Source organism: Furipterus horrens, unplaced genomic scaffold (genome assembly GCF_987537825.1).
Source record: "Furipterus horrens unplaced genomic scaffold, mFurHor1.1.pri manual_scaffold_7, whole genome shotgun sequence".
Classification (NCBI taxonomy): domain Eukaryota; kingdom Metazoa; phylum Chordata; class Mammalia; order Chiroptera; family Furipteridae; genus Furipterus; species Furipterus horrens.
In genome coordinates this window covers 134,266,345-134,293,319 of record NW_028327177.1, presented here as the reverse complement: position 1 = coordinate 134,293,319, position 26,975 = coordinate 134,266,345, and the positions used below count along the sequence as shown (strand labels likewise).

At 47.2% G+C, this 26,975-nt stretch overlaps 1 protein-coding gene across 1 annotated transcript in view; it reads left to right on the top strand.

Moving 5' to 3' along the window:
• Nucleotides 1-26,975, top strand: part of SCN10A (sodium voltage-gated channel alpha subunit 10) — an 80,477-nt gene that overhangs the window by 38,358 nt on the left and 15,144 nt on the right. The window contains exons 13-20 of the mRNA XM_090284524.1: nt 3,864-4,102; nt 5,108-5,281; nt 13,391-13,750; nt 15,532-15,981; nt 17,148-17,285; nt 18,833-18,956; nt 19,915-20,069; nt 23,084-23,257. Of these exons, the coding sequence (XP_090140650.1) occupies nt 3,864-4,102; nt 5,108-5,281; nt 13,391-13,750; nt 15,532-15,981; nt 17,148-17,285; nt 18,833-18,956; nt 19,915-20,069; nt 23,084-23,257 (1,814 nt within the window). The remainder of the gene's footprint in view (nt 1-3,863; nt 4,103-5,107; nt 5,282-13,390; nt 13,751-15,531; nt 15,982-17,147; nt 17,286-18,832; nt 18,957-19,914; nt 20,070-23,083; nt 23,258-26,975) is intronic.

Sequence of the window (26,975 nt, the reverse complement as noted above, 5' to 3'; positions counted from 1 at the left end):
GTGTAAACTGAATGCAGTTGGGGGGGGGCCCTTTAGTTACATTTCTTGCATACCTGAGTTTGTCTTCCAAGAAATATGTACACATTCCAGTAATACCAATGTGTACAGACTCGTATGTTGTTTTTCCTCATTGGCAATTATATAATAATAACTTCTCATTGTAATAGTATCTGCACACCATTTTTTTGTGGCTACATAGAATTTCACCCTGCTGCTATGCCCATGATTTTTTGTTGGCCAGGTAGGTTACTGAGAATTTTATTTTATTTTTTACTATTAATCATCAAACAACTTGCTTTTTCATTTATTCCCCAGAAATATCAAGCTTCCTCCTTCCCTTTCTTTTTTCATGTATTCACTCATCAACAAAAATTTGTCGAGCACCTGCTATGTGGCTGGCATTGTTCCAGGTGCTGAGGATTCAGTGGTGAACAAGATAGAAGCCTGCCCTGTAGAATCCACATCTTGAGGGCCGGGGTATACAGATGATAAGCACAAATAGGTATTCAAGGAGTGATAAGAAGTAAAAGAAAAACTTAAGGAGGGAAATGGAGATTAAGGGCTAACAGAATGGGCTATTTTCAATGAGGTGGTTGTGGAAGGATCTTTTCCCTAAGGAGACCAGAAATCTAAATGAAGCGAGGGAATTGGCCTTGTGACGACCCGGGGCAGAGAATCCCAGATAGATGGACAGCAAATGCAATGCCTTTTGCAGGAAGGAGACAAGAATGAACACAATGTGTGTCCTAAACACATTCCAGTTGAGGTAAGAGCGAAGGCAGTTTCAGTTAGATGAGGGTAGTAAAGAACACAGGCCCTAGAACCCGACTGTCTGGCCCTGCCACTTACGGTAACCTGTGCAGTCTTAGGGCTCCATTCACTGTTCTGTGCCTCAGTTTTCTCATCTGTAAAAGAGTGGAAATATACAGTAGGTTATAAATTTCACAAGGGCAGAGATGATTCTGTTTGGCTCACAGCTGGATCTCCAGTACCTAGAAGAGAAGTGCATGGCACATAGTAGGTGCTCAACAAATAGTGTCAAATGAATAGTAAATGAGTGTGATATACTAATGTGATATGGGGCTGGGGGTGATACTAATTTATAATGACCCGAACTGACGAACAGAAATTGTCACATATCCTGAGGTAGGACTGATTTCCCCTCAAGGAAGATACTGCAAGAGTAGCCTGGGAATGGCAGGAGAAACAATGACATTTTTATGAGAATCTGGGTAGAGGTGACCTTAGATTAGGTAAAAGAGGCCAAAGGTTTTTGAGCATAGGGCAGATGAGCTGTGATCTTCTCAGGTCCAACATTATATCCTCTATGCTCATGGCATCCATGAAGGACGCTTGATGCTATCAGAATTGTAATAGGATTTACAAAGGCCACCACGCTGGGGGTGACTGCTTGAGAAAATTTGGCCCAAGCCAATAAGAACTTGGCAGTTCCCTGAAGTCAGGGCACATGGACCATCTCTGCTGGGCACACAAGCTAAGACTTGACAGTTGTCCAAACCAGAAACCAGAAGCAGGAGCACAGCCCAGACTCTGCCCTCGTGCTGAGTGGGAGAAAAGGACATGGAACAAGGTACTGCTGGGGTGCTGAGTGTCTTAAAGGGGAAGTGCAGGATGCTAAGTGAGATGTGATAGGTTTAGCCAGGGCTTAGGGATGTAGTCCAGACAGAAATAAGAGCAAAATCCCTGAAGCAGAAGAGAGCCTGACACTTGAAAAAATGAAAAAGCCTGCTGGAGCCAGAGCCTAAAGAGACAGGAAGGAAGGGGATTGAAATAAAGCTAGAAAGATGGACGGGGGCCAGGCCCACAGAACTTCCTAGACCATATTAAGGATTTTGGACTTCATCCTAAGAGCAGTGAGGTGCCACTAAAGGACTGGAGGCAGAGAAGCTACATTTGCATTTTATAAAGTTTACTGTGGCTACATCTAGAGAATGGAATTAAGAGGGGAAAGGTGTTGGCAGAGGAACCAGTCAGGAGGAAACTGGGGGAAAGTTAGCAGTGCCTGGACTCTGGGGTGGGGGGTGGGGCGAAGACGGGACATGCAAGGATCTAAGTGCTACCTCAGGGACAGAAGATTGAAGACTTGGTGGTTCACACGGTTCTGGCATAAACACCTGAAGAGATGCTGGTGCAGTGACATAAAGGGAACACTGCAGGGGACACCGGGGGATCACCAGGGAAAGATGAGCAGGAAGATTGTGAGTTGAGTCTGCGACATGTTGGGTTTTAGGAGCCTCTGGGACGTCCAGGTAGGGATGCCCAGGAGGAACTTAAGTGTGACCTAGAGATATATAGTTGAAAGCAGTTGGAATATAGACGGGAATTTTGAAATGGTGCAAGTGGGTGGATGACGTTGAAGAAATCGAGTAAGATGAGAAGGCCTGGGATAGCATTCTAAGAAACAACAATGTTTAATGATGGAACAGAAGGAATGGAACCAGCAGGGCAGGCTAAGAAGGAATGCCCAGAAATAGGAGAGGACCCAGAAGAATACACCACAGAGCCAAGGGTCTAAATTCCTTCAGGAAGAATGGAAAGGTCAAGAGAGACAATGCCATAGAAACATCAAGTAAGATCAAGTCTGAAAAAAGTCCAGGGCTCTAGTCACATGGATGTCTTTGGTGATCGAGCACGAGAGGATTGGTGGAGAAGGGGAGTAGCCAGAGGCCACACTGGAGGGGGTTGAAGAGTAAATGAGAGGTCAGGAAGTAGAGGTATTATATACAGACAAATTTTTCAAGATGCTTTTTTGTGAAGAGGAGGAGATAGTAAAATGATACTGTGATGTAAGTAAAGTTAAAGGAAGATTCTGGGGGGGCGTTTATGTGGCTTTTTTAAAAGAACATTTACATGCTAGTGGGGGGGATCTGTGAGAATGGGAGAGATTGAACATAAAGGAAGAAGATGGAATGTTCCATACATTCTTGAAGTCGCTAACAGGAGAGAATGCACAAGTGGAGACATGAGCTATTCATAGGAAGGGCGGGGGGAACACCTCTTTAATAGTAACAGAAGGAAAGGAGAAAAGTTCTTTCTGGAATACTTTTTTGCAGAAGACTCTTTGGGGCCGCTGGTCCACGATTCTTTTAGCCTGTCTCCCAGCCAGTCTAGATCAGCAAAGTTAAGACTGTTTGCAAGGCTGAGTCTCTGCCTGCCCTGCCTCGCACATAGGTTGCTCCCTGCCACAATGGCGTCTCTGCAAAATTCCTCACCCAGCGCTACTCCCTGTGCTTCTTCTCAGCGCCAGGAAGAGGCATGGAGAAGGGGAGATAGAGGTGGGAAGAGAGAGGAGGAAGGGAGAAATAGCAGTCTGAAAGAGTGGACTCAGAGAAGCATGGCAGGACTTCTGGGCAGTGACCAGCTGGGACTCATGAATCCCTGGTGGGGCACAGCTGTGTACTTTTCCCAACCAAGTTCGGCTGGTTGGGTGCAGGTGCAGAGAAATCTACGCATTGGGTTTATTCAGGGTTGGGGTTCTGCCATGCAAGTACAATGGAGGGAGGGCCAAGGGAATTGAGAGTGTCTGCAAAGGGATAGATGGAGGGATGGACATGAACTCTAACCTAGGTAACTTGAAAAGCAATGGCATGACACAGGTGATGAGCAGTTAAAAAGTGTAGAATCTGTGGTTTGGAAGATTGAATGGGGACAGAGACTGGATTGAAGTTTCTGAACTGAAGGAAATTCAAGAAGTAAGAAATAATACTCAGAGAAAAAGAGGGCTGAAGCAGAGATTGGAGGTGGTGGTTATTAGTAATGATGAGGTCTAGGAGGTGGCCACGGGATGGGGGTTTGAGGTGACACATGGTTGACAGCTGTCCTTGACTACACCTGTGATGCAGAGCTCGAGGAATCTGAACAGAGGTGCCCACCCTGCTTGACCAGCCTGGCTCGGAAGTATCTGATCTGGGAGTGCTGCCCCACGTGGGTGAAGCTCAAGGCGCTTCTGTTCAGGATTGTGACAGACCCCTTTGCGGAGCTCACCATCACCCTGTGCATTGTGGTGAACACCGTCTTCATGGCCATGGAGCACCACGGCATGAGCCCCACCTTCGAAACCATGTTCCAGATAGGCAACATTGTGAGGGCCTGGCAGCCACTGCCATGTCTCCGGGGCTGGGAGATCCGGGCGGGGGGTGAGGAGGGGTGGCAGCGTGCCCCCACTGGCAGGAGTGTTGGTGTGGCTAGCTGAGAGCAGTGCAGGGGAAAGTCAAGTCCAGAGGACCAGGCTGAGCACGTGGGAATTGCGTTGGGATGAATGAACACAGGGAAGTGGACCCAGATAAGCCCCAACCTAGAGGCAGCTAACTCCCCCTTCGCTGTGAAAGGGGATGCCTTCCTCTATTTCCCAGGCTTTGATGAGAGAGAAAAGCCCCTGGCCCTGGTCTCTGCTTTCTTCCTACCTGTCTCCCTTCCCTGCTGGTTGTTGTGTGACCTGAGCCTGGCCCTGACCTCTTTTAGTGTCAGAATTCTGTCCTGAGACAATTAAAAACACTCAGAACAGAAAGGAATCTTAGAGGCAATGCATTGTTTTGGTTCTTGCTGATAGCTATTATGTATACGTGAATTACTATCTGCCAGGACCTTCGCTGAGGCCGGCACGTGCATTATCTCGTTTTTATGCCCAGGATACAGATGAGGAAATTGGGCTATAGGGAGGGTGCGGTGCTTGTCCGAGTTTACATGAGCTGGGAAACCACTGAGCTGGGACTTTTCTCTGGGTCTGTGTGGCCCCATAACCCATGCCTTTAAACTGCTGAACCAGAGTGACTTCTCATTTACATAATTATGTAGTAATTATTATCTTCATGATTATCCACTTGCTCCCCCTCCGTCACCATTCCTATGGAGACACAGGTTCTGATATACGTGCCCTGAGCCCTGACCCAGAAGTCACTCTCTGCTGCCGCGTTGAGTGTTCTCATCCCCAATCCTTCAGGAGCCCCCAGATAACACAGAAACTGAATAAGAACAAGTGAAAGGATTGGCTAGTTTAGAAAAAGAGATTTCTCTGCTGTCCTATTTGTCATTGCCCCCTGACCCCCCCTGGACCCTTGCTGAGATGACTCTTTGTCTCCATCCTCAGGTCTTTACCGTGTTTTTTACTGCTGAAATGGTCTTCAAAATCATTGCCTTTGACCCCTACTATTACTTCCAGAAGAGGTGGAACATTTTCGACTGCATCATTGTCACCGTGAGTGTGGTGGAGCTGGGCGCGGTCAAGAAGGGCGGCATGGCGGTGCTGCGGTCCTTCCGCCTGGTAAGGTTCTCTCTGGGTGACTTGGGGAAACTCCCCGTATCTGGGAGGCTCACCCCCGGGAACAGGCACTGTCCTTTGGGGACCCCACCAGCCAGTGCCCTCTTCCTTCCCTGTGTCTGTGGGAGACAGGTAGGGCATGGCTCCTGGAACCTGGAGACTTGGTGCTTTTCACTTACTCAAAGTGGGGGTGCATGCCTTCTCCTCTCCAGGCCTCGGTCCCCTTATCTGTACCGAGAGGGGACTGCCCAGCACCCTCCTTTTCTTTTATAGAATAACAATAACAATGGTAATTATAGCTGCTTCTGTTTCTCGAACACTGACAATGTGTTAGGCACAGTGCTAACCCCTTGACATAACATACCTCATTTTATACTTACAATAACTGTCGGAGAGAGTCGCTTTGTTCATGGAGACACGAGGATAACTGAGATGCAGAATAGTTAAATGATGATTCAAAGTCTTCCAGCTGCTGAGCAAGCAACAGACCTGCATTCAAAGTCAAGTTGCTTAACTCCAGAGTCCCAGCTCCTCCCGCGTCATGGAGGTCAACCTCTGATCCCTTAGTGCCCCAAATCACAGCCCCCATGTCTCACACACCTCACAACTGCCACCTACTAGCCTCATGGCCGGGCTCTTCTCCAAACTCAGCTCTCCAGGAGGCGTTCTATTCAAGTTTCTGGTGCCTCATTGCCTGCAGGCCACCCGCTCTTATGAGAGACACAGCTGTCAGGTTGGTCAGATTGCCAGGAGAGCCTGGGGTCATGGAGGGTCTCCCAGTCTCCCAGACCATCTGGAGGAAGTTTGGTGCCTTGCTGACTCTTGGGAGTGGGCAAGAGGCTTGAAGAAATAGCAGGGTTTGTTAGCACAGGCCCCTCGTTCCCAGTACTCTCTCAGTGGCAACTGGGGGCCTAGTATCTAGCTTTGGAGAGATGACAAAATGAAGGGGAGCATGTTCAGAAATCTCATCAAGTTCCTTTCTAGGCCAGAAAGTCTGCTTGGGGCCCTATCAGGGAACCCAGCAAAACAGCACTGAGCTCCTGTTTGCCTGTATCAGCATGGCTAACACAAAGGCATACAGGAACCAGGCAGGCAATGAAATTTTACTGGCCCAGGATGAGATTCCAGCACTGGATATTTGTCCCATGAAACAGGCAGGGACAACTCAGTCTGGCCTAGGCAGACCCAACACAGAGTACTGCTCCGGGGTGGGGCGTGTACTCCAAAATCCATGTGATTCATCCATTTTTATTTTTTTGATTCATCCATTATTGTCAGAGTTTCCAGTCAGAAATCCAGATTTTTATGTGAATATTTTAAATACTGGCTAGTAATTCAATTTTTAAAAAAAATACTCCAAAGGCCAAATGAAGCATGTCCTGGGACACATGTGTGCTGTGGGCCGCTGGTTGATGACACCTGTCTGAGATGGTAGTGTCCTCCCCATCCCAAGGGCTCTTTATCCATAACCTGGAAACTTGAGAGGATCAGAATTAAGTCACATTTTTAGGAGGACAGATTTTTCTAAGTATCTAGATAACTATGACAAGAGGCAGCAGGCTCCTAAGCTCGTGGTCAAGGTAAGACATCCACACAATCATTGAGGAAGCAAGAGTCCAGGCTCCCTAGGTCCTGCCAGGGCCCAAAGTTAGTTTCCTAATAAAATATTAATGTTTTTGGTACTTTGGGGGCAGTACAAGCTTGGTTTTTAAAGGTCTGTGTGCTACTTTTGTTCTGATTCCATGAAGCCTAGAGTCTCAATCCAGGAGAGGCAGGTTTACTCCAAACCTGGGTCTACAGAATTCTCCAGGTGCCTGCTCCCTGCCCCCACTGTCTTGATCCTAAGATGCTGATCAGCTCATAATTCCCTAACTATGGCCACGAATCCCACAGTTTCCGGGAGTCTTTTAGTCCCTCTCCCACCATCTTCACTTCCCTCATTACCTGGCTCAGATTTCACGGTCCATTAATATTATCACGCCCCTTAAAATGAACTCAAGCACCTTTTCCCTCTGCCTGTTCACATTTTGTGTTCGGCCAAACCCTCTCCTGGAGTTAAAGCTAAGTATTTCACTCTGCCGTACCTACACCCACGCCGTGGACATCACTGCAGAACATTCACTCAGCTCAGATCATCAGTTTCAGATTTTTAATTAGCGGGCTTTACTTCTTAGAGCAGTTTAACATTTTCAGAAACAAAAGCAGATTGTACAAAATTCCTATACTGCACCCCTATTATTATCATCTTCTTCCATTAATGTATCTATTGGTCTTCCCTTGTACCAATACCACACCATCTTAATTACTGCCGTTGCCTTGACTATGTGTGTCTGTAGGGCAAGCCACCCACCTCGTTTGACTTCTTCAAGCATATCATGGCCCCTGCACTTCCGGATCCATTTTAGAATCAACTTGCCAAGTCACATACCCACGTACACACGAAACTTGCTTTATTTTTCTGTTGCGATTGTGATAATCTAGAGATCCATTCAGGGAAGAATGTGACCTTTACATTATAGAGACTTCTGATCTATGACAGTAGTACATACTCTCCATTTATGAAAACCTTTCCATAGTTTTATAATTTCTGCATAAAGTTTTATAATTTTCTCCATAAGGGATTTTTCTCCATATCTTTTGTTAGGTTTATTCCCAGGTATTCCCTAGTTCATTATACTCGTCTAAGAAATTTCTTTTTAAATTTCCTTTTCTTTTTATTTTCTTTGCTAGCATTTTGCTATTTAATCCTTTTGTATCCAGAAATCTCTCATTAATTCTAACAATTTATCTATGTAATCTTTTAAATTTTTTAACGCAATCGTATCATGGTAAGAATGAGTTTTGTCTCTTCTTTGCTAATTCTTAGGCCATTGGTTCCTGTTCTTACTTACATTAGTGTGCTGATTAGAAAGGACGTCCAGCACACTGTTGGCATGAACTGCTCATAGCAGACATCCTCGTCATGTTCTCGAGCTCAGAAAGAATGCTTTCAATATTTCTTCTTTTTTAAATGTCTTGTTGTATTTGTTCCTGCTTTTACTATTTCACCAAGTCTGATACTTGTGACACATTTTTTGAAAGGTTTTTTTAAAACGTTATCAGCTTAAGAAATTTTTGTTAGAAATATTTATCAAGACTGGATGTTTAATTTTATCAGACATGCACTAAGATAATCACAAGATTTTCTCTTTTAATGTATTAGAGTAGTACGTTATATTAATTGGTTTTCTAATGTGAAATCAACTTTGAATTCTTGGAATAAGCCCAACTTGATCATGATACAATTTTTATACATTGGAAGAGTCAGCCTTCTAAGAGTGCTGAAAATTTTTGCATCCATATTGATGAGTAATATTTGGCCTGTAATTTTATTTACTTGCAATTGTCCTTTGCCAGGTTTTGGTATGCTAATTGCCAGGTTATGGTAATATCCATAAAGAGAGGTGAAAAAATATTCCTCTTCTTCCACACCCAAACTTTGGGTATCATTGGTATTATTTGTTCCTTATAGGTTTGGTAAAATTCACTAATGAAGCCATCTGGAAGTCAAGATTTTTCATTACTGATTTAATTTTGATTTTTTAAGTATATTTTTAAAGTATATTTTTTAATTATGTTATTACAGTTGTTTTAATTTTCCCTCTTTGTCCCCCTCTGCCTGGTACCCCCATTCCCTCCAGCAATCCCCCCACTTAGTTCAATTTTCTTAATGGCTGTGGAACTAATCAGGTTTTCTGTCTCTCAAAATGGTTTCGGTAAGTTATATTTTTCTAAAATTTTCCTTCTTATCTAAATTTTCAAGTGTTTTGGCATGAAGTTGTGTGTGCTATGCTGTTATCTTTTAAGGGTCTCTATCGCCTGTACTTATGCTACCTTCTCCTTTCTTTTAAAAATCGTGATTTATGCTTCCTCTCATCTTTTTTTTATTAGTCTTGCAAAAAATCCTCAATTTAATCAGTCTTTTCAAAGAACCAACTTTTACCTTCTTGATCCTACTTCATTGATATTTTCTGTTTCAATTAACCTTGCATCTTGTCTTAATTACATCCTCCGTTCTATGTATTTTATTCTTTTCTAACTTCTTAAGATGGAATTTTCAACCTAATATATTCATTTAAGACTTCAATTTCCTTCTAATAACCACTTTAGTGGGTAGAAATTTTTCATTCTTTGCTTCTAAATATTTTTTAACTTTAAATTTGATTTATTCTTTGACTTGAAGGTTAATTAGAAGCGTGGTTCTCAATTTTAAAACTATGTGGTATTTCTAGTTATCTTGATGCCATTGAGTTCTATAATTATGTTATAGTCCAAGAACATATACTGTATGATTTTAATGCATTGAAATTTATTGATAATTTCCTTCTGGTTCAGTATATTGACAATGTTTCATATGCACTTGAAAAAAATGTGTCTCCCACTATTGTAGGGAGCAATTCACTGCATAATCCACCAAGCAGAGAAAGTTCATTGTATGGTCCGAATATCCCTGCTTATTTTTGTCTGCTTGTTCAAGCAATTTCTAAGAGAGTGGTGTGTAAAAATATCTTCCACTATGATTATGGTGAGGCCTGTTCCTCCTTAGGGTTCTATCTTGAGGCTGTGTTATTAAATGCATACGTATTTTAAGTTGTTATATTTTCCAAGTAAAGTGAAATTTTATCATTAGATGTTGACCTTTTTTACCCCTAGAAATTCGTTTTGCCTTAAAAATCTCCTTGCCTGATGTTAATTCAATAATGGTTTTTGGTTTAGAATTTGCCCCATATATCTTTATCCATCCTTTCTCTTCTAGCCTTTTGCATCCCTAGAATTTTTATATGTCTCTTGTAAGTAGTCTGATTTTAGATTCTTCCTAGGTTCTGACAAGGCCATCTTTGTTTTTTAACCAAAGCGCGTTGTCCATTTATTCCATGTATCCCGATAGATCTGGATGTGTGCCTCTCATTATATTTGGGGTTTTCTATTTGCTTCCCTTCTCAAGTTATCTGTGTTCTCTCTCTCTTCTCCCCCACACCTTCTTGAGTTATTTTGGATTATTTGTTTTTCCTTGTTCTACTTTCCCCTTTAATGGTTTGGAAACAAAATACTCTGTTTTTATTCTTTGAGGGGTTACCTTAGTAATTCCAGCACGAGTGGTTAACTGAATCAAAGTAAAAGCTGAAATCTTTACCCATTTGTTACTTTTTCCCAACTTACAATTCTGTTAAGTATTTTTGTTATATTTTGTTTTTCAAAATCTGTGACTTAACCAACACTAAGCAATTCTAGCTGTTGTACAAACAGTCCCCAGAAGTCGGTGTCTTAACCCAATAAAGGGTTATTTCTCACTTGTGTCATAGTTATGATACCAGCCAGGCCTGCAAAACCTTCAGAGCTTGCCTCCAGCTTGTGGAAAATGAGAAGCCAAGGCTCATTTTTAAGTTTTAAGCAGTCAAAGGCTTTTCAGCCAGGGCTCGTGGTTTCGTCTGCAATTACCTCCTTTAAAACTTAGCTTCAGACCTCTCTGGGTGCTGCATGCCTACACTGCTTTCTTTGACAGCGTTATCAGCTTGGCTTTACTTCTTTGCTTTCTTGTCCCCACGCCTTTCTCTCTCAACTCAATGGTGGCCACACCATTAGTATCATCTCTACTTCGAGTCACTTAATTTCGTTGAAGAACTTAACTGGTCTTCAACACTTAGAGACTTAATCCCAGTGTTTATTGAGTGGGGTATTAAGCAGTGTACTTTACCCCCCTAAAAAGAAAATCTTATATTATGAGATTAGCTAGAAAGATGGTTAATTAAATATGAAGAAATATTCAGCAGCTATTAAAAGCAATAGTTTACAAAGTTTCCATGATAATATGAAGTAATTCTTTCGATGTAATGCCAAGGTGGGCAAAGATTACAGAGAGCAAGTGGATGGCAGTGGAGGTGGCAATGAAGGTCGTTGGGAATATGGATGCGATGGGGCTGCTTTCCTGGACCACTTATTCTAGGTATCAGCAGGAGTCATCCAGGTGGTTGGTGGGTGCGGGGGTTACAGCCCAGCAGCAGACACTTTGGTAATGTGTGTTGACTGACTGTCTAACAGTAGGAGCCCCCCGACCCCAGACATCTCTGGAATAGCAAGTGGAAAGATCCTGTTTCTCTGCCCTTTATAAAGACAACAAAAGAATTAATAGAAGATGACTCAAATCATGTCCTATAATGAGAATTATACACAACTTGCTTACAGTTTAGTATAAACTTAATTATGGACAAAAAACTGCTACCTACGGGGATTCTAATATAGTTGACCTTTGAACAACATGGGTTTGAACTGCGTCAGTCCAGTTACATGAAGGACTTTTTTTTTAGAGAGAGAAACATTAATTTGTAGTTCCACTGATTTATGCATTCATTGCTTGCTTCTTGTATGTGTCCTGACTGGGGATCAAACCTGCAACCTTGGTGTATCAAGATGATGCTCTAACTAACTGAGCTACCCAGCCAAGGCCAAAGGTTTTTTTTCCAGTAACTACTGTAAATGTATTTTCTCTTATGACTTTCTTAATGAAATTTTCTTTTCTCTAGCTGGCTTGATTGAAAGAATACAGGATATAATACACATAACATACAAAATATGTGTTAATTGGTTATTTTTATGTTATCAATAAGGCTACTAGTCAACATAGGCTATTAATAGTTAAGTTTTGGGGGAGTCAAAAGTCATGCATGGATTTTTGACTACATAGGAGCCCCTAACCCCCATGTTGTTCGAGGGTCAACTGTATTCATTTCTAAACTCTCCACCCCACACCCCACCCCAACTAAGGAACCAGTGGAAACTGTTTACCAGGTGCAATTAAGGCGAGAGTCAGTGGCTGGTATTTTTGCCCAGGTGCCAATGATCATGCCCTGGGTCTCTCACTGTCCCAAGCTGGGCCCCACAGATTCTGTGGTATGGTGGGTGGCTATTACCTTGTGTCAGAGACCTACTGCAGCCTCTGCTTTTGCTCTTGTCCAGAGTTTACTGTGAAAATGGAAACTTACCAATCATGTCACTAAGTTTCCCTCTAGTTACTAATACTCAATTTAAGTAAGCGTTTGTCAGCTGCCTCTATGTCCAGTCCACAGAACTGGTGTTTTGAATTCTGCTTCCAGTATGAGGTGAATAACCTCCAGGTTAGGTCTAAGGCAAACAGTGAACCCCCCCCCCACACACACACCCATCACATAGAGAAGTGGCTATGGAGCTTCCTGTGTAAGAAGATTAAACCTCTCTCTCTCCCTTGGGACTTAGTCACTGCTGGGTGGGTGATAAAACTAGCTGCCCTGTTCTGTTCGGCACTGCATCCTAACACCTAAGCCAAAGCCCGGCTCTTGGTAGGTGCTCCATAAATACCCTATGACAGCTGAGCCCAGATATTTCTGACAAATTAGAGAACCACACAAATGTATATTTTTAAGTGTTTGTACATGTTTGTGCATGGTTGTTTTTGCTCTCTTGTGGGACTTAGCACATCTGAGTATACAATGAAGAATTTAGGGGTCTTTGTTAACTAAACCATGCACACGCATGGTTGGTATTTAATAAGGTGGACAGTTTGCTCAATTAAATGAACATATGGGTTATTTAATGCTGGGTCTATGAAAGTATAGATACTTGCAATTTCATAGCTGGTGGGGGCAACAGACACCCTTGGCCCCAAGGGGAGTAATGGCCCTAAGAGGTAGTTAGCCAATACCTCTCAAATGCCAATGGGTCATGCCCTACCTACAGGAGGCTAGCCTCTCTTTAGTTCAAAAGTGGGCCATTCTCACTTATTTGTGGGTGCCATCACAGCCTACTCCACCCCCATAGAATAACCTCAGAAGACAGGACCTATGGCAAGATCACCCCCCACTCTAAGACCCCTGACTTGGCCACAGTCAGTGAAGCATACTGAATATGTAGGGACCAGAGAGGACTGACAATATTTTTGAGTAACTGATGCCATAGGAAGAAAGGTCTCTGGAAGCACCCCATCTTAATGGAATGAGCTGCCTTGTGCTTTTCCCAGGCCTCTGGTTTCTGGCCAAGACTCGAGGAGAAAGGTGATGGGAACAGCCTCCGGGACCTGACACAGTCTCTGTCTCTCTGCAGCTGAGGGTCCTTAAGCTGGCCAAATCCTGGCCAACCTTAAACACCCTTATCAAGATCATCGGAAACTCAGTGGGGGCGCTGGGGAACCTCACCCTTATCCTGGCCATCATCGTCTTTATCTTCGCTCTGGTTGGCAAGCAGCTCCTCGGGGACAGCTACCGGGATAATTGGTATAAAATCACTGTGAACGGTGATGAATGGCCTCGCTGGCACATGTACGACTTCTTCCATTCCTTCCTCATCATCTTCCGGATCCTCTGTGGGGAGTGGATTGAGAACATGTGGGCCTGCATGGAAGTCGGCCAGAAGTCCATATGCCTCATCCTTTTCTTGACAGTGATGGTGCTGGGGAACCTGGTGGTGAGTGCAGGGCCCCACTGGGATGGTTCCCTGGGCAACGGAGGAGACTTCCATGTTATCCTGAAAAGCTTTGACGTTGCACATTTTTATACTCATGTTGTACCTCCCAGGTTGAAAGGCATTCAAACTTCTCAGAGTCATTTATAAGTCACATTATAAAAACTGTCCCTTGCCTGGTCGGTGTGGCTCAGTTGGTTGGAGCATCATCCCATAGACCAAAAGGTTTGCGGGTTTGATTCCCGGTCAGGGTTTGATTCCCAGTCAGGGCTCATATCCAGGTTGTGGGTGTGATCTGCAGTTGGGACACGTACAAAAAGGCAACCAATCGATGTTTCTCTCTCCCTTCCCCTCTCTCTCTCTAAAAGCAATTTTTAAAAACATGTCCTCAGGTGAGGATTTTTTAAAAAATTGTCCCCTGGGAGGCTGCCTGACTTGTGGGAATGAGCACATATGATAGAAAGGGAAAGGCCTGGCTTAGAATCCCAGCTCCACCGCTAGGAAAGATGGCTGACCCAGCACAGGAGACAATCTCCCCGAGCTCTAATTTCATTAAAATCAAGAAAATAGTGCTCTCTCACGGGCTCACTGGGAGAATTAAATTACAGGAGATGACATATGCAAATTGCCTAGTGCAGTGTCTGGGCTATGGCAGGAACTCAATAAGTGATAGCTATTAGTTGTTAAAGAAAAAATTTCCTTCCCCGCTCCAGGGAGTTTCAGAAAATATTGTTCACCAGGGGAGTAGAAGCTGGCTGGTTTCTCCAAGTGGCATGGGTCCTAGCAAGGAGCAGGGAGTAGGGAGCAGGCATGAGGGGACTAGAGGAATAAGGGAAGCTGGATCATGGGCAATGACATGGTCCACTCCCAGGTTTGGGGGGAGTCTCTCTGGAGACCTTCCTGCCACTCGGCCCCAGCACCCCGCCTCTGTCCCAGCCTGGCTCCTCGCCCTCAGCTTGTCTCCTCCCACGCCAGTTCCGGGCAGGCGGGCATCCTTGGTCTCCCAGCACTGGCTGGCTGGAGGGGAAATGTGGACGTCCAAGACCCCCTTTCTTATTGCCCTGGAAGTCAACCGACTTCGATTCTTTCCTGTAAGAGTTTTTGCAGACAGGAGAAAGCTAAACCAAGAAAAGGGAGGAATCAATAAATCCAGACTTTTCAAAGTCTTCCTCACCCAGGTCACTGAGGTAGAGATGCTTTCTACCCACATTCCTGTGGGGGGGCTGGCATTCTCAAGTGGGGTGCTGGTTGAAACTCCTTTCTTCCAGGCTGACTTCCATCCCTGCAGAGCCACAGACCCACACTCTCACGCAGGAGGTTTGCCTCTCTGAGCACATTTCCTCTTCACAGTCACTCTGGGAGGTCGGGAGTCCCCGCTCCCTGCGAACAGGTGAAGAGCATGAAGTTGGGAGCAGTGAGGAGATGTCCCCAGGGTTCCAGAGTGAGGACTAGAACCCAGGGCTTTGGCAGGTGAAGGTGGTCTCAGGGCAGGCCCATGCCTGCTCCTCTCTGTTGTCCCAGATCATCTCTTTGCTCAGCAGGGGTGATCCTCCTCTATGGTGGAGAACATGCTTCCAAGCCTTCTGCACACGAGCAGGTCACGTATGACATCCCCAAGGCTCCCCTCAGTTGCTCTCAGATGATCATTCCCCCCAAAGAGAAGGCATCCCAGGGGTGCAGGGAGAGGCCCAGCTGTGGCTGTCCTTTCACCCAGCTGCCCACCTGGTAGGCCACGCAGGGCGCAGCTCCTTGATTGATCAGCCTTCCCTCCCACTTGTCTTCAGGTGCTCAATCTGTTTATCGCCCTGCTGCTGAACTCCTTCAGCGCCGACAACCTCACAGCCCCAGAGGAGGATGGGGAGATGAACAACCTGCAGGTGGCCCTGGCACGGATCCAGGCATTTGGCCATCGCACCATGAAGGCCCTTCGCAGCTTCTTCTGTAGGCCCTGCCTGCTGCCCCGGACCAAGCCAGAGCCCCAGCTGGTGGTGAAGATCCCACCATCCAGCTCCAAAGCCGAGAACCACGTGGCTGCTGATGTGGCCATGGGGAGCCCCGGCGGGCTTTCGGCTCGCACAGACCCCAAGGATAACCACAGTGACTTCATCACCAATCCTAACATATGGATCTCTGTGCCCATTGCCGAGGGTGAATCTGACCTCGATGACTTGGAGGAGGAGGAGGAGGAGGAAGATGCTCGGAGCTCCCCACAGGAAGTGATCCCCAAGGAGCAGGTGAGAGTTCTTCCATTGGATGGCACAGGAGACAGGAAGGGGTCTTAGGGAGCGAGTGGCATAAGGAAACTCAAGACATGCCCAGCTTTCTGGAGGAAGTGGCATTTGAGCATCTGGAAGAAAGGTCAAGGTTCCCCAGGCAAGCAGGGAGCAGGAGCAGCCTTGAGCCCCAGGCCACGCTGAGTTGCTTGGGACTGTCTTTCACACAGCTATTCTATTTGCTCCCTTAAACCCAGGCTCTGTGCGTGAGATGCTAATGAAATTCCTCCAAGAACAGGATGCTATCCAAGAGCTGGGCTCCTCTCATCTTCCCGAGAAGCCTAAGGAGTCCTGAGTCATTATGTGACTCATTTATCCAGTTTTTCTCCACAAGGGATGTTACAGGGAAATGACACTTGTTCCTTTTGGTACCAAAGCATTTAAAGCACATTCCAGTCTTTGGGGATTTTTTAAAAATACTATGCACAGTCCCCTGCTCCTTTAAGCTGACATATCAATCCTCATTCACCTCTTCCCAATGACTAGGGGCACGCATTTCTGCACAATATGGGAAGGCAGGGATTCCTGCGGGGCCCAGGGACACGCAGGGCTGCTGGCTGTCCCACTAAATGGCCTTGGACAGCTGTGCTTTCAGCCTGTGGCTCTTCCATAGCCTTCTTCCCCCGCAGCTGTCACTTCTGTTGTGTTCCAGCAGCTGCTATCAGCTGCCATATTTTACATGCCTTTGTCTGGGTAACAGCCAAGGGCACAGCATCAGCATCCCCAGAGTAAAGGACATGAACTCTGCCATGGCTGTCTCTACTCAGAGGCATTTTTAGTTACTTTGGGGGTCCTTGGGGGACCCCAGATGGCCAAGTTCACTACCAATCTGACCTTTGGACAATTAATAGTGGTCATGGCTAACATCTATTGAGCCAAGCACTTTGTTCAAAGTGTTTTATAAGCATGAACATACTTAGTCATCAAAATAACTAAATAAAGTAGACCTCGCCCTCTCGATTTTGCAGATGGAAAAGGTGAAGATCAGAGAAGTTAAATAACTTGTCTAAGGTCACACGGCTTATAAATAATGAAGCCAAGAGTTAAACAGACCTATCAGGCTATAGAGTCTCCATGCTCAGTGGGTAGATGGGTAGATTTTAGTTGGGATCCTCTCTCACTGGCAGGAGCAGCTGCAGCAAGTTGGGAGGTATGAGGCCCACCTGGTACCCAGGAGCCCAGGCTCTGGAATGTCCTCTGAGGACCTGGCTCCATACCTGGGTGAGAAATGGAAAGAGGAGGCAGCTGCTCAGGCCCCTGCAGAGGTAGGTATGTGAGCTTCCTGGAGAGGTAAGGCGTGGCAGACTGCACTCAACCTCCTAACCTCAAGTCACATCCTGGGAATTTTTCAAGTCTCTCCTAGACCCTGGGCTAGTCAGCATGACTTCAGTGGGAAGAGTGAAGCTCCACGAGGGTGAGGGAGTGGAGGGAATGGAGAGGGCCTAGAGGGAGAGGGGATGGAAGACCCGTTCCTCAACCTCTCAGAGTCTGCCTGGTTCCGAGCCTCCCAGCCTCCGTGTCCTCATCTGTGAGTGGTAATCCTGGTAGGATTCTTTTGATGTTTAAATGAGATGCTGCTTGTCAAGTGTTTAGCTCTTCCCTGAAATGGAATAAGTGCCCAGAAAATGACAACTGAGAGCCAAGGAAACAAAAGACAAGGCACAGGGAAAGTTAGGTAAAGCCAGCCGGTAAAAGTCAGAGTTGTTTGTGGATGGAGCGGTCTTCCCGGTGACTCCCCGCCCCCACGTCCTTTGTCCACACCAGTTCTTGTAGCCAAAGACATACTGGTGCTTTGGAGAGGCTAAGCAGTGTACCGACAGCCTTACCCAGACTGAGCAGGAAGAAGAATCAGGGTTTGGGAGCGTCTGGCAAGAGGTGAAAATAAACTTGGTCGTCTCCTTAGAACTCTTTGAAGAAAACAAGCTGCAGGGAAAGGTATCTGTAAAGAGCCAGTGTCTTTAATACCACCGTATTAGAAATCAGGAATTGAACCTGACACCTAGGCACTGAGTGTGGACACCGTGACAAACACCGGGCTAGGCAGAGATAAGGAAGACATCGCTCACCCGGGCATTTATCAAGTCCTTCAGCTTGAGGAATGCCAGCCACTGGCCATGTGCCCCTGGGCGGGGCTGACCACAGCAGGGGAAGATAAGAGGGTGGGCTGGCCTGGGATCTCGGTGCCCTGGGTGAACACAAGCCACTCAGTTCCAGCTGGGAGACCGAGCCTCCTAAGGGCTCCCCTGGCTGGTTTCCTCCGCTCCCTGTTTTCAGTACACAACTGCAGGGCGTGGGTTTTGTTTTGTTTTTGTTTTTGTTTTGTCCATGATCCCGGCCAGGCAGGGAGGGGCCTGACAGTGACGGATGGGGACACACCCCACCATTTGGGTCCATTAGCCGAGCTATCGGGTTACTAACAGGAGAGCAGCTTCAGCTCCTAATTGAATTCATCTAGAGACATTACAGAGCTGGAGCTGCCAGCAGGGCTGCCGCGCCCCTGCGGCATTGCTCTGTGGTTAAATATTCAAGCCTGGTAGATGCTCAGAGTCTTTATGCTGTAATTACCGGGTCTCAGGCCATCGCCAGCGCGCCATCAGGGGCCTGGAGGTTTCAAACCTTGCGTTGCTAACAGAAGGCATCGCTGTCTGGGCCTCAGCTGGCGAGGTGCCAAATGCACAGGGGACACCACCGTGGGCCCAGTCCAGAGGGGCTCCCCGTGCATCTTGCAGCTCTTGGCCAGTGGGAGCCGCAGGGCAGGTTTCCTGGGCCCCTCCGAGAGCTGAGCTCACTGCCCTAGGCTTGTGCCCCGCAGGGAGCGTGGGACAGAAGCTCCTCAGAAGGCAGCACCGTGGACTTCCTGGATCCCGAGGAGATCCTGAAGAAGATCCCTGAGCTGGCAGAGGACCTGGAAGAACCAGACGATTGCTTCACTAAAGGTAAAGGACAGACACAGGCCTCCTCACACTGACGCTCAGAGCCAGAATCCAGTTGAGCCCTCACCTGTGCACCTCTGTGTTCAGGGCCCTGGCCCGGGGTCCACAGGAGATGGGGTCCCTTGCTGCCCCGTTCCCAGGCTTGAGGGACCAGCGTCAGACACAAATGCCCCAACGTGCAGCAGCCTCGGGGTGGGATCTGCATCTCAAGCCACATCAGACAGGGTTGCTGTGCCCGCCTCATCACCCCGGGAAACACCCCACTCAGTTATAGATCACCCCTCTTGAGGCCGAAAAGGGAAAAGAAGTCACTGCCATCAACACTCTTGATTTGGGACATAAAGAACCTGGAGGATGGCCAATCCTTTGTGCAACATTGGAAGGCAGAGCTGCATCTTCTTCTTCCTCAACTTCTAGAACAAGGAGGCACATAATGTTTGCAATAGATATTTGTGCGAAAAATGAATCAACATACTATGAAATTGAGACCTCAATAATAAAAACATTAAATTTTTTTTTAAAAAAGAAACTTCCAGTTTCCAGTCCCATGTGACCCTGGGCTGGACCCAACTCCCATCCCAGCTATGTGGCGGCCCCTCCGTTCAGCATAGGCTCAGTGTTTAGCCCCTCGGGCACCACCAGGCCCAGGTCACACAGCTTGTCAGGCTTCCAGAGGTAGGCAGGCCTAAGCACAGAGACCTCAGGTATCGTCTGCAAGAGGGAAGAAGGTTAGGGAGGAGATGAGAGGGAGCAGGACTGATGGTGGAGAGGAACACCTGAGGGCAGGACTGAGAGACTGTCTGTAAGGGACCCCGCTTCTCTCATATCCCAGAAAAGAATTCTTCTCCAAAGAGGTGACGAGCAGGTTTCCCAGCAGAGTGGTCTCCCTGCAGGGCTGAAGCAAAAATGCTCCTCCTTTCCCAGTGGGACATCACTTCCCATCAGTCACCTCTCCCCACAGGCTGCGTCCGCCACTGTCCCTGCTGCAAAGTGAATACCACCAAGTTCCCATGGGACGTGGGCTGGCAGGTGCGCAAGATCTGCTACCGCATTGTGGAGCACAGCTGGTTTGAGACCTTCATCATCTTCATGATCCTGCTCAGCAGTGGGTCTCTGGTAAGGGAAGGCGGCATTCCTGCCCCAGTGCCTCCAAGGGGGGTCTCCATGACCCCAAAGCTCTAGAGCTGCATTGGTGGGTCCCTGTGACTCCTGGGGTGCGGGTCCCCAACCTGTGGCTGGAAGGAGATCTGCAGCCCTGCACGTGGGCTCCCCTCGGCAGCAGGGCACGGTAGGTGCTTGAGATGCCCAGGGCATGAGCTGCTACACCTGGCTGCAGCTGTCTCAGTCAGTGAGTGTATGCATCCATCCCACGTTATAGACAGGGAAACGGACGCTCGAAGGGCTTCAGGGACTTGTCCAAGGTTACCCAGCTTGTCAGTAGGAAAACCGAACTTTGCTCTCACTTGACCCCAAAGCCCCCAAAGCCACCTTCTGACGCCCAAACACACTGGCCTTTTCTGAAAGCCTAGTACAAAGAGGATCATCCTTCCTTGTCTTGTCAAGTCGCTTGTGAATATTACTATTATGTGTTCAAAGCTCTTCTCAACATGGGATCACCTGGGGAGCTTGTTCAAGTGTAGGTCCCGACTCAGTAGATCTGGGCCATGCCTGAGAATCTGCATATCCAGCAAGGTCCCAAGTGAGGCTGAGGCTGTGTCGGCCCAGACTTTGAATAACAAAGCCTTGCAGAACAGATTCTGAGTGAGGAGACATTTAAGGCTCTTGCTGAATCCCCAGCTCTGTAGGACAGGGAAGACTGCTTCTCTCTGTATCATGGCTTAATGTCACTATACAATAAATGAATCTTCCCAAAAGACCAAGGTAAATGTCAACCCAGGAAGGGACTCATTATCCCCAGTTGCCCGCATCTTATGGATGAGGAAGTCACAGTCCAAAGGCAAGAAGGGCTCTGCCCAGGGTCCCAGCTTGTTAGTTAAGTGGAGGACCAGAGCCCTACTCCCCTGGCTCACGGCTCCAAGTGCTTTCACTTGTCTGGGTCCTCGTGTGTCTTTTACTCCCTGAAAACAACCTATTGACTGGGCACCCACTTCAATGCCAGATTTCCCAGGAAGGGCACTTAGTGTGTCCCTCTGTCTCATCCAGGAGCAATGGCATGCTCTGACAGGTGCAGGAAAACGAGACCAGACAGCAGGGAGAAGAGGGCTTCCTGGAGCAGGGCTGGTCCGCCATCTCGGAGGTGGAGAGGTGTGGCAGCGTCCAAAGGTGCCCACTGTCCCAGCACAGGGCAGTGACTGTCCACCTGGCATAGCAGTCTCAGTCCAGGGCTGGGTGCAGAGGCCACATTGATGGGCAGTTCTTTCTCCACATCTGTCCTCCCTGATGAAAATAATAACCACGTTTGCTGTTGCCTGGGTGCTTTTATCATCACCTCTTTGGCTCTTGTCTTTCCTCTGTGCCTTCTCTCCTGGTTTCTCCCCTCTCCCCGGCTCCTTCCCTCTCTCTACTCTCTTCTCCGTGTGCCCCGGCTGCTCCCGCCCAGCATGGAGCTCGGATCCTGCCTTTGCTGCTCCCCACTCACCTCCCCGGCGCCTCCCCCAGGGGCAGAACAGGCTGGCACCAGATTTAGTCTTCCTTCTGCTTTTACTTTGAGTACTTTTGAGAAAATAACAGGAGTTTTCATCTGACAGAGTAAAGTGCAAAAAAAAAAAAACAACCCACTTGGAAATTACAGGAAAACGCAAAGAAAAAATATCACCCATTTTCCTATCGCTCAAAGAGAATCTCACTTTGAAAACATTCAGTACTCTTCCTTCCCATGTTCCTCAGGCGCATGATGCGAACACATTACACACTTAGGCATTCTGTAATTTCTCTGTCAGGATGCTCATCCTATCTCACAGACTGGTGGCCGGGTGGTCCATGCCAGGAATGTGTCATCATTGACCTAAGTCATCTCTGTGATCACTTATAACGATCATTGAAGAGTCTATGGAGTTACACCCTTGAATAATTTTCCTCTCTGAGGTCTGGTTATAAGCAGAACCGGCAGCAGGGACTCTTGTGCTGTTTGGGGGTGGGGGCCACTGAGGGGGAGTCTGGGAGAGAAGCAGGAGAGAACAGGGAAACAAACAAGGAAAAGATGTGGGTTTCCATAAAGTCCAGCCTCAGCCCGATCCCACGGGAGCTCCCAAGCGGAAAGGGCACCACAAAGCTGTCCCACCTTGAAGCCTTTTAAACTACCACAGTCATCACTGGCTTTGGGCTGCCCACCCCCCACCCCCGCCCCACCCAGGAGGCAGGCAACCTCCTAAGGTGGAGGGTGTTTCCTTCAGCCCAGGCACGTCCTCAGGAAGTGGGGCATCCAGGAGCAGATAGATAGCAGCCAACATTCACAGCAGATGAGGGGTGCGCCCACCGGCTCCTTAAACAGGATCTGGAGGGGACGCCAGGACCTATACTGTCCTTAGGTTAAGATCCTGAAGGCAGAATTCCCAGGTTTCTACAACCTTTGAGACATGTGACCAAGTTGGCTCTCCAGAAGACTGAACTGACTTTCCCTCCCCACAGGCCTTGTAGGAGAGGAACTAGCCTCTTTCCACAGCCACACTCACCAAGCCCAGGGTTCCCTGTTCTTGTTTATCTTCGCCAATCTGATAAAAGAAAACTTGATCTTCTTTTCATTTACATTCCCTTGATCCCTGGTGAGATACAACATATTTTTTTCAGAGGTTCATGGGCGATTCTTACTTGCATTTCTGTGAACTGCCATGAACATCCTTTGATGCTTTTATTTTTAAGTCACAGCAAGCATCCCTTTGGTCCACTTCCAAAACCCAACTCGAAAAGGGTTCCTTTCTCACTTGCATTTAGCTCCCCTGCAAAGTATGAGCAGGACCACGTGTCCCCACTGGCTCAGGAAGGCCAGGTTTGTATTTCACAGCATCTCCTCCGCTGCTCCATGTCAGAGCAAAGCCACCAAAACCACACAGGCAAGCTGGTTACCAGAACTGTCCCAGGAGCTGAGGGCAGGCCTGGTGGGGTCCTTTCCCACCACTGGGCCCCCGTGCTGTGAGTCCAGGCAGCCTGCCATTCTGTTCCCTTCCTTCCAGGCTTTTGAAGACTATTACATTGACGAGAAGCCCAACGTGAAGGCCTTGCTGGATTACACCGACAGGGTGTTTACCTTTATCTTTGTGTTAGAGATGCTGCTCAAGTGGGTGGCCTATGGCTTCAAGAAGTATTTCACCAACACCTGGTGTTGGCTCGACTTCCTCATTGTGAATGTGAGTAGCTCAGTGGGCACGCGGGGGGCTTGGGGGCCTCACCTCTGACAAATGGCTGTTGTTGCCCCAAAAAGCCTGGGGGCCCGGCCCTTGGGGGCTACACTCAAGAAAAGTCTTGCACATGTAGCAAGGGGTCTGAGAATAGCCATGTACTCTTGTGAATGGTAAGATCCAAGCAGTACATGATTTGGGTACAACGGTGACCCTCAGGTGAGTCCTTGGTTCCTGGGCCTCCGTCCAGAAAGAGCACTTACTGTCCTCTGTAGTTTACATTTAAAGCAAGGTGGCACATGAGGCTCTCCAAGGTCTTATGATGCTTCTGGACGTGGGGAGCTGAGGACAGCCCAGCACAGAGAATCTGCCTACCTGCTGGCTCGGTCCTCAGTCCCGGCTGCACTCTAGAATCACCTGGGCATCTCTTAAAAGTACAATGAACAAACACTACTGTTCCCACAGATTCAAATCTCCCTGGTCCCAGGGTACAGATGGGGTTGGTGGGGTGGGGCCCAGGCCTCAGTATTTTGGGAAACTTCTGGATATGTCCAATGTGCAGCCAGGATTGAGAACCACTGAGCTAACACTGCTGGCTTCTCCCCAGTGGCACTAAAAGGAAAAGAGGGTCCCTTCGGAGAGGTGATGAGCTGAAGCTCATATGTCAGCCTTACCTTACTTAACCTGTGGCCACTAATGCTCACATTAAGGGGTTTAACCAAGTGCCTCCCACACCTTAGACTTGTTTCCTCAAAGCTGTGAGAAGTTCGTCCTCCATAAAGTCTTCTAAGAGCCTGCCTACCCACCAGAAGCTGGGAGTGACCCTTCCTTGTCTTAACCACTACAATTCTCTATCTCTGTCCGGGCCTTTGCCCTCTTGGCTCTGCAAGATGGCGGCCTGTGCTCTTTGTTCCCTGGTGCACAACTGAGGGGCCCTGCAGCCAGGGGGAGACCTGTGTCGTGTTCGTCTCTGCCTCCCCCACTTCAACTGCCACCAGCACCAAGGTCTGCACGTCAGAGGTGTCAAGAAATATGTCTGTATTTGGGGCTTGGCTCCTGAAGCTGGATGGGGTCTGCGCACTCCGCTCTCTTCTTTCCTGATACCGATGCGCTAGCAGCATCAGGCCACTCTGCCACAGCGATTAGCTGTAAGGCCTGAAATCTGTGCCCTAGGTGATAATAGTGTGCACATAAAATAATTATCCATAGCCGAATGGAAAATGTTTTATTCTGACTACCCTCCCCCCCCTTTTAGGGGTACAACCACTTCAACCTAGGTAGGTCTCACCAGCTTCGGTAATGATTGCTTTAAATGTGATTATCTGACTATCCGTTCTTTCCTCCATGCATCCCTCCTTCCATCTACCCAACCGTTCATTCTTTTGTCTTCCTTCCAAACATCCACTAACCTTCTTCCATTTATTCCCTCCACCAGTTGCCTCCTCCCATCTGCCCATTCTCAAAATTCTTTCTTCTTCCCCTCTGCCCATCAGTTCTTCCCAGTCTTCCTCCCATCCATTTATCCACTGGTCCTCAGTCCTTCTGTCTTCCTATCTTTCAATCCATCCTTCTGTCTAGCTATTCAATCATCTAACCTTTTTACTCATTCATGCACTTCCTATCCCAGCACCCTTCTATTTATCTATCCATTCTTCTATCTTTCTATTCTTCACTTAATCAGTCCACCTATCCTTCCTTTCTTCCACCCATCTGTCCATTTAGCCCTCATCCATCCACCCATTTATCCATCCAGTCAACCTTCCATCCATTCTCTAATCTCTCTATTATTTATCTGTTCTATCCAACGCTACCTTTCCACTCATCCATGAGTCATTTTACCCAACCATTATCCTTCCTCCAGCCAACCATCCCATCCATCTACTACTCCTTTTTAAAATTTTTATTCTTTGCTTTCTTTCTTCATCTTTCCTTTCAACTATCTATATTATTCCCCTTTGTATCCTTTAATCCATTTTTCTATATAACCATTTTCAACTTTCCACCCAGCTATTCTTCTTTCTTCCTTCAATTCACCCTAACATGCTTCTATCTTTCCTTCAATTCATCAACTGTTTATTTATAACTAAGGAACATAAGATTGACTTATAAAGTGCTCTTGGGGAGATAAAAACCAAAAAATTAAAACTCCCTCTCCCCAGGACTTTACACTTCAATATTCCAGCAGATAAGACACACAGGGATACATAACCATATTACAAGGGGGTATGTGGTGAGCACTGCTGGAAATTATTGGTATTTTATGGACACAGAGACATGAACCTGCTTCCACCCAGGGCACTGTGTGGTTAGGAAGGCTTCATTGAAGAGGTGGCATTAGGTATAGGGCTTAAAATGAGCAGAAGCACTGAGATGCAAAGAGGACTGGGGGGAGGGGGCAATCTTAGTTAAAAGATGACCCTGAGCAAAGGCACAGACATGTGCATTTAGGGAACAATTTGATTTGGGTAGAAAATATCGGTGAAATATGATTGGAAAGGTGGGCCGTGGCTGTGTCATACAGGCTAAGGAGTAGAGAGCGTATCAGAGTTGCAGCACAGAAAGGATGAGATGGATGCAATACCGGAGCCCAGGGACCAGGGAAGCTAAGTCGCCTGAGTGGTGGGAGTGGAGCTGGGCTTGGGTAGTCAGGCTCTGATGGAGAGGCCCTAGCCCCTGGTTGCCCCGGCTGCAGATTGTATACATGAGTCAACCTTCCTAGGGTGCTGAGAAAAAGACTAACTAGGGTCCAGCATAGAGCTGGCCTCAAACCTCCCTGCCCTCTGTCAGCCATGCAGTTGGGTGCAACCTGCTGGTATCTGGAGCCTTGCATGGATGAAGGAAGGGGGTCCTTTTCATTCCAGTTCTTTATCCTGGTGGGATATGCCACCCATTCTGAGAATGGGCATCTTTTGAGGTGCTATAACCCAAGTATAAACCCTGCCCTTCTGAAGTTCTGGTGTACATCCTCATCTCATGGCCCAGATTAGCTAAGGCTGAGTTCAGCCCTAGCCTAGGTTCACAGTCTCCAGCAAGATCAGAGTTCTTGGGAGGTGTCACCATTTTTCCATATCAGTTGGTGTCCTTTGCAATCCTTTGAAAAACTAACAGACCAACAGGAACTCAGAACTCAGCCATTATGTCTCAGCTGTCTGTCAAAGCTGGACGCCATGGACCCATGCCAGTCACAATGACAGAGCAGACCTGTAGGGCCTTGGAGTTCTTAGTCTGACTCTCTCATTTTACAGAGGTGAAAGTTCAACCTAGACTAAGTAGGCACCGACCCAAGGTAAAAAAAAAAAAAACTGATCAGGGATCAAGTGAGAACTAGACCCCACTCAGATCAGGGCAATTTCCACCTTGCTTTTCTGAGCAAATACAATCGAAACTAACTTTATATTCCTCAAAATAAACTTTCACATAAACCTCATGAAGAGACATCACCATGCCAAAGCTCTGAAAGTCAATTTCAAGGATGTTGGGGCCCAGCTGGTGCCCCTAGAAGGGGACGGGAAGTTGGATTTAATACACTGGGAGCTGGGCCACCTACATACCATGGGCTGCCAATGTAGGAGACTGGGTTTTTCTTCCCCAGAGATTCAGGTAAGTGATGAATGAAGTCTTTAAGAAAAGGAAAGAGAGTGGATTCTCTCCGGAACTCTCATTGGAATCTAGAATAAGTTGGAAGCCAGGACAATGGCTTAGGCAGAATAGGGGTGAGAGGCATTTC